Raw genomic sequence first — 10,131 nt, 5'->3', positions numbered from 1 at the left:
AATTTGTGTAGAATACAAAAAAATTGAGGACATTTCATTTGAAGATGTCACTTTTAGGTCAGGTGTGCTATTATTGTAATTCTTATTTTATATTGCGTGGTTCAAATGTTTGAGAGGAGTGTGCTGCTTTGCTATCTCTACCAAGATAGGATACTACCGTTGAAGCCAATGCGGCAAGTATTCTTTGAATAAAAAAAATCACTGTTAGCTACTGTCATGCAATTTTGGTGCTAGTTTTAATGGTTCAGTACTTCAAAACCTGTTTTTCCTTGGATAATGATCCAATATCTCCCATCTCGCACTTGACTTGATTATTGAGAACCAAAGCAGTGATTAGCAATGAGTTTTAATCCAATGAAGCATAAAAATGTATAGGCAAATTGCAACTCTCAATTTGTGTGAATGTATGGTTTCGATGCAAAATCTTGAAACCAAGTTGCCAGTCTTCTTGTTGCTCTACTTGACGCCTAACATGTTGGTTCCAAAGCTTTTTTATTTGCATAGTCCAGCTGATAAAGACCAGGCCACACAAAATACGTAACAAAATAATGATTAGCCTTTAATTTTTTTTTCCGACTACTTTAATTGAATAGTTGTTACTCTTATTTGTTTCCATTTTCTCTTTGCTTCTTTTTTTTTTTCTTCATTTTTGAATGCAAAAAAAGGTTGATTTATTTTAGACATTTTAAATCAATCTTATAAACTTGTTTTTTTCAATTGTCTCACGATAAAATATTGTTGTTGTTGTAGTTCTAATAATATAAAGGACATAAATATTTCACATCGGTTGTGAGTCAAAAAGAACTCGTGAGATATCTTTTAAAAGAACAAAATTGTAAGATTTATAGATCAGGCCAATACTTTATGTGACGGATAATGATGCATCAGATAGGGATCGATGTCTATGATTGACTGTGTGGATCAGGATGGACAATATCTTATATGACGGATCGAACTCTTATATGCAACAATTGTTATCTTTAATAAATATAATAATATTTTTTTATTTAATTCAACCAACTGAGATAGGTTTGGGGCATAGTCACCACATAGGTTACATAAATGAAGCAAAACTCTTTTCATTCAGCAGGGCATCACGCTCACAGGTTCTCTCTCGAGCACAAACTCCGGCTCAAAATTTGGAGCAGGGCGGAAAGGTTACCGATGTCCTGCGGGTCAACGTAACGGTGAATCCTCCCTGAGGACCCTGACACGCTTTCCATGAGCCGTTCTCCGCCTCCTGGACATTAAAAAGTTCCTCAGAGATACCACAACGAAAGTGGGGCCCACTACGGGCGTCCAACGTCCGTACGTCCCATCCGATGGTCCATATTGCGCTAAAATCTGGAGGTAAAAAGTCAAGACAATTCAAGGGAAAAAGTAGGGCGGGCGGGTGCGAGGAAAGGGGGTTTGGGTGGATTTCGAAAGCCCTAATTTTTGCCGTTGGACAAGGGGTGATGGCAAGCGAGAAGCCGCGGGAAACCCTAACCCTAGGGAAGCGGAGGTCGGTTGAAGAGGGGGCGACGGAGGACGAGGAGGAGGGGGAGGAGGAGGAGGAGGAGGGGGGAGATCCAAGAGCTGGAGCGGGAGGTGGGTGAGATGGCCCGCAGAATACTCAATTTCCGGAGGACCATCCCGGAGGGGCTCGTGGAGGCCTTCTCCTCTCGCCTCGTGGCTCAGAGACCACTCCTTCCGCCGCAGCTTGGAGCTAGCTCATCTCCATCCCAAGCCCTGGTGGGCGCTGATTCCGGAGCTGGTATGTTTCTACTGTTATTTTCTTGAATCAGTAATTCAATTTCTTTTAAAAGTCCCAGTTCCTCGTTTGTTGCTGCTGCTGGTGTTGTTGTTGTTGTTTTTTTTTTTTTTTTTTTAAATTTTCATAAAACGTAGGAAATGGGCCATTTGGATTTTATTGGAGAGCTGCTGTGTTTCACCATGATTTTGGTTTTGTTTGCTGCCAGCAACACTGAAAGAGTACAATGTGGTCTCTCCTAGGTCCGCGTAACTTGATTTGCTGTAAATTTTGTTTTTAATAATTAATTATATAACTTGGATTCGATGAAAAAGGAGAACGGAGGGGTAGAAATTATGAGTGGATGCTGGTGTTTCCTGTTGCATCAATAAAGGCATAAATCAATCGAAGAAGAGAGGTAACATTGGATGAATGCACGGCCGGCCTGCTACACAACACTAAAAATGAAGTGCTCGTTTACACATCTAGATATTTTGTGTTTGTTGAGCTGAAAGCTTTAAGTGCAACAAAGTTCATCAGCAGGATTCAGAAACAAACAACCTGACTTTGCAGCAGACATAATGACGTGATTGAATTCATCATGTGGTGAAGACAATCAAAATGTGACAAAGGAAGGAAAAAAGAGTCGGTCACTTATGAGTACAGATAGTCTGATGTTACTAGGTTGCATGGCTGACAAAAGGTAGACCAAAGTTTATGAAACCTCAGAAACAACACTTATAAGTTTGTCTAAAGAGTGACTCATCATTCAAGATGAAATTACCTCATAGTTTTCCATGGAATGTGGATGTCAATAGGTGACCAAATTGATTGGAGGCAGCGAATTCTGTAGAGGCTTCAGGGGGTTCTAATCGGATAATGTTGCAAAAGCCACCTAAACTTTCTTAAAGGAGGGTGTGGAGGATATGGCGTGCATGGACATAACAATAATTCCCCATACTCGTTCACAGTGCAGGATAGATATGGTTATCATGGTGATCCCATGTTTATTGCCTTTGCAAAGGCATAACTGCATAGATGCTTGTTTGAAATAGGGTGCTGGCAACTTGTTAGACACAAATTTCTGCTTATTTTAATAGTCTTGAGTGGTTGCACTTGACAACAAGTATAAAATGCCAATTGAACATATCAAAAAGTTTCAAAGTTTAGCATTTGAAAATGAATAAGACAAGTACAATAACATGCAAATATGTAATTCTGTTTGGAGATTTGTCAAGATTGATGAGGGCAAGCCTTGGCGTAATTGCTAAGGTTGCTTCATTGTGACCTGAATGTTATTGGTTTGAAACATGGAAATATCATCTTTGCACACAGGAATAAGGCTTTGTATATCTGACCCTCCCTAGATACTTTTTATTTGTCGGGACCGCATTGGTGGGAGCTTTATGCACTAGCAGTCCTTTTTATGTTTCACAACTGATAGAGAAGTAACATGTAGAGCGATTGGTTTGGTATCTTGGATTTATTGTTGAGAGAAAGAGCTAATGTATTAGGGCCAGGTGGATAAGTGGAGCCTTGCTTCATGGGTATCATGCTATGGACACATGCCTTTTCCACTTAATTGAAATTTTGATAAAATTGTAAGCCTAAAATTTTGAATGGTTCGAAGTTTGGGGTAATGAATATCTGAACCAAACAAGATAAGAGTTATGGAAAAGTGATTGTTGAGATGGATTTATGATAGAACTTGGAAAAACATATAGGGAATTGAATACACTAGAGGAAATACAGGATTAACTCCAAACGAGGACATAAAAAAAAAATGATGGAAACTTGAAAAAGGTGTTATCGGCATGTTTAACAAAAGTCCAGGAAGCCTTGTTTAGGAAAGATTTTTGTATTTACATCACAGATTCTTGAATGACAAGACACACTGTAATACGGATGGAAGTTCTGGGAAAGGATTTAGAAAAGCTTGATGTAGATTTGTAAAGGCAACAACAAGTGGCTGGAACAAGGCTTGATGTCTATGCTCATTGGTCCTTTATGTACTATGAAAAGTAGCTCAAGGTATGAATATTGAAGTCAACTAAGGGTGGAAATAGCTATACATTTGCTTCTGCATGAAAAATGCCATTCTAATCAGTGGCCTAAATTTTGAGGGTGCCACCTATTGTAGTTGGTAAAGCCTTTTGAGGATTGGTATGAAAGACCTGCATTTGAGTCTTGCTGGTACCAGGATTTCAGCCAGGATTTCAGCTTTTCCAGTTCTCAGAAAATAAAAAAAGAATCAGGGGTTTACATGGGATAAAATTTAGGGCAATATGGTTCAAGTTCCATGACTGATGTAGGTAGCAAAGAGGACACACTTTTAGTTATTAGATAATGAATGAATTAATGACTTTGCTTGTTGGACTCTGAGTGTTCTTCTTGGTAGATTTTAGGCAATTCCATTTTTTTCATGTTCCTACATACTTCTTACTTTATTCATATCTCATCACTTAGCCTTAGTATTAGACTTGATGAGTGGGTGCATTCGTTCCTCCATAACATCGAAAATTTTAAAGAATCTCTATCAAATGTAAGGAGTTTATGCGATTTTATGGAGAGTGACTTGCAGAGTAAATATGACTGGAGGACACTTGTTAGATATATTCTTTTGAAGATTATTTTACAATGAGAGGTCTAGTCAGTGACTGCATTGTGGGATACCTTGGTGTCATAAGCAAATTATGCCACATTCATCATTTAAGTTTGGACATGGAAGCCTACTTTTATATGCCCCTTGTTTATAGACTTTGGAATGACAGTGGAAATCATATCTTGAGCATTACCTAAACAATAATAACATATATGATTGCATGTGAAGAATGGATATCGATAAGGTATTGTAGTTCTTATCACATACAAGCTGATAAGCAAACTACACAATTCAAATATTCTTCATAGTTCTGTTGTTTAACAACTAAAGCAATTGATTGCAATCTTCTTCAACTTTTTTGTGGCATTACAACATTACATGGCACCAAAAGTAGCTCCAGCATTGACATCGATGATGTTGTGATTATCTAAAAATAGCCATAAAAATTTCCTATTCTATATACTAGTAATTTAGAATCTAATGGAAAGTTGCTATCGGTGAAGGTCATTGATACGGGGCATCTGGTAGTGATGATATATCCTTGCTTATATCTCCATCAAACAAGTTGTGATATGCCAGCAACAGAAGGTATGGCCTTGTCTAGTTATGAAAGTTGATTCACAAATGCTTATCATCTGGGACTGCCAAAAATGAACCAATTAGCCTGATATCCGACTTTATATCCATGTAAATATTATGGTGGAATTAATACTTTCAATTGGAAAGGTTGAAATGTTTTACATGATTGACACTTGAGATATTGTTTGGACGAAGGATGTGTGGTCTTGTTTCTAGTATGATGGTAAATCTATTTGGAACAAAAGATTTTTGGTTACCTATTAGCTGCTAAAAGATGCTAGTGAGAAAATTCCCTTGAAGATATGATGATTTATTCCTGTTTTGCAAGATTATTTAAGAGACATACGTACAAGGACAAATCTCAAACTGACTACCATTTTTGGTGGATGATCATGCTTTAAGAAAGGAAAATTGGCTTACTAATCAATCTTTGGTGTCTAGTATCTTACGAATTGAGTTATGCTCGAGGAATTTGTGTGAAGATCATTTGGTAGCATTAGATCGAATTTCTTAGGGAAGATTGAGAGCAAGGTTAAGAATATAGGTTTTGACCCCTATTTGATTAACCTAGGGTCTAAACTGATTTGTGAAAGCATATGTTTCTCATTCATGTCATAATATTTGCAGCTAATTCAGTCGAAATTGATCCATCTGACTCTGGGTTGCTTTCTTTGCATTTTTGTTTCAGCTGAAACATTTTGGTTTCAATTTTAACTTGTTTTAGTTTCAAATAAAAATTTGAACTCACGAGAGGTTTGACATCAATATAGGCAATATTGGTTTTAGCACCCATTTCAGTGGACTTCGGGTTCAAATTTTTTTGCAAAAATAGAATTGTTTGCTGACATTGGGAGATTTCAACCAAATCCTGTCAAAAGCAATTCAACAATCTAGTGTTGTTTCAGATGGTTTTAGTTGGTCCATGTCAGTCTTAACTCAAAGTTTTTGCTTTTAATTTTAGCATATTTGAGTCTCAGGTAGAACTTGGTTGGGTTTGGCCAAACTCTACTTTTAGATTCATATTGCCAGTGAAAACCTTAGGTCCTAAGCCAAGTAGCTTAAATCAGACTGATTTGAAGATTGAATTTGGGTGTGGGAGTAAGCAATCGGTGCTGCAAAAAAGATATTGGGATGTGAGACTGCCTCGGAAGTGCCTATATAATCTATTTTAGAAATTTTTAAATAACTAAAATATACTTGGGTTATGGAATTTGGAAAAAACATGTGGTGGCACAAAATTCTGGCACGATCCCAGGTAGAGATTTTTGCTATGCTGGTTCTAAAGCAAGCTGATATTGTAATTGACAAAACCTGACTCATCTTGTGTGAAATGCGGTTTAATGGATTTCTTCATTTTTCAATCACTTCTATTTCGGTCTATCGAAAAGAATTCCCACCTGGTGTCAACTCATTTCCTCTTAAATACTCTCTGCTCCTTTGTTCACCAAATTAGCTTTTATCTTTGCTAAAAGAAAGAATGTCTACTCAGCTTTCCCTCTCTTTTTACATTGTTTTGTTAATTGTGTATGCTGTTTTTAAGATATGGAAGATACTCAACGTGGCTGTGTAAGCATAATCATCCAACCTTCCCCAGTTGGCTTATGAATTTGTTGTTGCAATTCTCTATATTAGAGCCATCTATCATCCTTGCCAGCTTACTATATATTTGTGTACCCTACAGGCGCTGCTCCTTACTGTGACCTCCTTTTATTGTTGTTGCACATACCCAGTATCGTCTCAATTCATTCTGTCATTCTATCCTCATTCGGTGCAATGCTCAGACATTGTTTTGTGTGCACATTTCTGACATTATAGTCCCACCCCCCCCAATCATCACAATATTCTCAATTCTTTCATGCATTTCTTTACTGGGGGACTCTTTTTTTTCAACATTTCAACCCATCCAATGTTATTTCGTATAACTATCTTTTAAAATTTTCCTCTAAATTGCCATGGCATGCTTATTCTTAGGTCTTTAATGCTATATAAATTCTCACCTTAAGGAAGCAGTTGGAAGAAGTTGCTATGAAGTAATCAGTTTGAAGAAATCAGCTTTTACTCATTAAATTTAGATGTTAATATGACACTTTGAGAAAATGCAGTTTGATTATGAAAAGTTATTTGGCTAAAATTTAGTTTAGAAATTTACCGCTAATTTAATTCACATAGTGCTTCCCACAAATTATGATGATGAAGATATTTAATTAATAAGAACAGATGATTTCTGCATGACATAGAACAAAGCAAAATTAATCTAGTAAGCTGAGCCTTTTCTAGCCCCATCTTTAAGAGCAAATTGACCGTTTTCTTGAGAAATTGTATGAATTCTTTGTTGGCTTATCTGGAGAAATCAGAATGGATTTCAGTCAGATGAATTATCATACAGCTTTCAATTTATCGTGTGATGTGCAGATGTAAGAGCGGAATCTGAGTTGAATGAGGGGACATGTCTTGCAGAAGCTGATCGGGCGATGCTTGAGAAGTTCCATATTTTCAAAGCCAAGACGGCTAGCAATGTTGCTGCAATGCCCATCATTTTGAAGAGATTGAATGAATGCATTGCAAGGATTGATAAACTAGATCAGTATAATGTAAACATACATTCCGTTTTCAGAAGAAAACGGAAGTAGTGATCAATAACGTTCTGTTTTACAATTGTGATGTATATTCTAACAAATCGAAAATGAGTGTGTTTTGGGTGTACCATCTGTACTCTGTATCCTGGTATCAAGAATCATTGGTTTGATGGAATTTGGTGAAGAGAACGTGACTCAATCTGGACCAAAATGTCTCCATTGTTCCCTTGGAAAATGAAAGATCCGTGGTCTTTTTGTGAAATATGATAATTACTTTTCATGGGTTTGAGTAACCTTTTGTGCACAATTTGTTGAAACATTGTGGGTGAGATTGGCAACATGGATGGATTTAAATCATGTCATATGGTTGCTGAGAGTATTCTGCATATAATGCTAGGAAGCCTGATCTTTACCCTCACGGAAGTTGTGATCAGTGCTCACTCAAAGTCATTTGTATTTTTAACATGGAGTTCACAGGTGCTACAAAACCAGTTATCTGAATTTTTTAATAAATATTATTATAATATCTTAATTTTGTTCTGATCAAGTGATCATACTATGCTTAGCGTTTTGTAGGCTTGTATATGATCATGCTCTTTGTACAATGTATGATAACTTGTTTTGGATGGCCAGGTCCATCTCAGTAGAATTCAGCTTGCCATATAAAGATAGGAGAAATTCTTTATGCATCATTTGCAGTGTAGAAAATCCGATATAAAGTATATTATTTTATTTTATTGGGTTATGTAGTCATCATTTTTCAATGCATATTTAACATCCGCAATTTTATTTTTTCATTTGAAATTTTGAATGACGAAAATATTTTTTTTTTTCAAAAAAATTATAGTATCTTAAATCGATATTATAGCATCTTATGTTGAAATTATTATTTTCTATACAGGATGTCATAATTTTTTCACAGAATGTCATAAAAAAAATATATTATTTTTGTCATTGAAAAATTTATCGTAAATTTTTTAATGACGAAAATATTTTTTTCTCTTTATGATATTTTGTAAAAAAATTATGATATTCTGTATAAAAAGTTATAATTTTTATAATTTTTTTAATGATAAAATTGTCCTTCTCTTTTTATGATATTTTGTAAAAAAATTATGACATCCTGTTCAGAAAATTATAATTTCAACGCAGGATGTCATAATATTAGTACAGGATATCATAATTTTTTCAAAAAAAATATTTTTATCATTCAAAAATTTTTAAAAAAAATAAAATTATAAATATTAAATAGATATTAAATATATATTAAAAAATGATGACTACGTGATTTAATCGGATGAGATGATTTAATCGGATGAGATGATATGTTTTACGTTAGATTTTTTACACTACAGGCAGTGTACAAAATATTTCTCATAAAGGTAGAGTGAGCTATTAGAAATTTTCTAACAGAATGCTGTAAACAGAACAGCGGAAAACAACACAAGTGGAGACGGGGACACGCTAGATTTGGAGGATTCCTCGTGACCTGTCCCTATACATGCATTTAAGAGCTTGGTGATCTCATTAATTCTTTGCAGGAATTATCTAATGCTACACCAGTATATGGTTTTCTCACTCATCCAGTTGTCTGTATGCTGGAACTCAGACTGTGTAATGCAGCTGCCACACATTTCTATGTATTACAGTAATATTACATAAGATAGGCTTAGATAAAATTGATCAAATTTGGATCCAAATTCAATCGTTCAAAATTGGATAATAAAAATTTTATATTAATAATTTAAATTATTGGATGTGATTTACTATTTCAAAACTGTTTGTGCAAAAAAATTATATGATGTGAAGAATCTTAGCCTATGCATTAAGCGATCAAAAATTGTATCTAATTCAATTTTAATTAGACTATCTAATTTTTGACTACTTGATACATAGGTTAGGAGTTTTCAAATCATATAATTTTTTATGTGCAAGTAGTTTTGAGGTAGTAGATCACATTCAATAGCTTGAATCGTTGATATAGAATTTATATTATAGAATTTTAACCTAATCAGATCTGAATCTAAATCCGATCGACTTGATTCTAACCTAGCTTATATTACATAATAGCCTTGGATGCTTTATTTGTATATAGCAATACTTAAATTGGTATTATATACAGAAATCTACAAAAAGTTTTTATGCTTATGTTCATGTAGCTAATTCAATTGCTTAGTCAAACTCATATCCAGATGACTTTACTTTAGCAAATCCATAATTATGTGGATCACTTTTGACAAAAAAACTAATTTTTTTGATCTCTTAGCTAGAGGATGTTAGGGGTGGTTGCATCGGCGAACAATTAAACTTATCCATTGTTAAACTGAGCCCTATCCCTCCCAAAAATCTCTCTATTTAAACCCCACCTTTCTCAATTGATCCACCATTGAAGCCCCTCTCCTCCTCTCCCTTCCTCACCTCGAGTAGCCATCGTAGCCCAGCCTCGCCACCCTCTGAAGCCCATCTCTCCTCAAAGCCATTGATTTTCCTATTTTCCTCCCTATTTGATGCCTATCTTAATGTTGGAATTCTCTACCGACGGTCGTGATCCACTGCGCCACCACCACTGGCAAGCCCTCCTCCTTACTTTTCTTTTTGGCCTCAGGTGCCACCACCATAGCAGCAAGGGGCAATGCCCTTTT

General features: G+C 35.6%; 1 protein-coding gene across 1 annotated transcript; it reads left to right on the top strand.

Moving 5' to 3' along the window:
* The first annotated feature begins 1,402 nt into the window (after positions 1-1,402).
* On the top strand, positions 1,403-7,782 carry LOC105034432 (uncharacterized). The gene is made up of 2 exons (XM_010909595.4): positions 1,403-1,756; positions 7,326-7,782. Exons 1-2 carry the CDS (start codon positions 1,600-1,602, stop codon positions 7,541-7,543), a joined length of 375 nt encoding a protein of 124 aa, XP_010907897.2. The 5' UTR covers positions 1,403-1,599; the 3' UTR covers positions 7,544-7,782.
* The last annotated feature ends 2,349 nt before the right edge of the window (positions 7,783-10,131 follow it).

The sequence above is a fragment of the Elaeis guineensis genome, chromosome 11, assembly GCF_000442705.2.
Source record: "Elaeis guineensis isolate ETL-2024a chromosome 11, EG11, whole genome shotgun sequence".
Classification (NCBI taxonomy): domain Eukaryota; kingdom Viridiplantae; phylum Streptophyta; class Magnoliopsida; order Arecales; family Arecaceae; genus Elaeis; species Elaeis guineensis.
The sequence above is the reverse complement of the archived record's forward strand: the minus strand, read 5'-3'. Positions and strand labels throughout refer to the sequence as shown.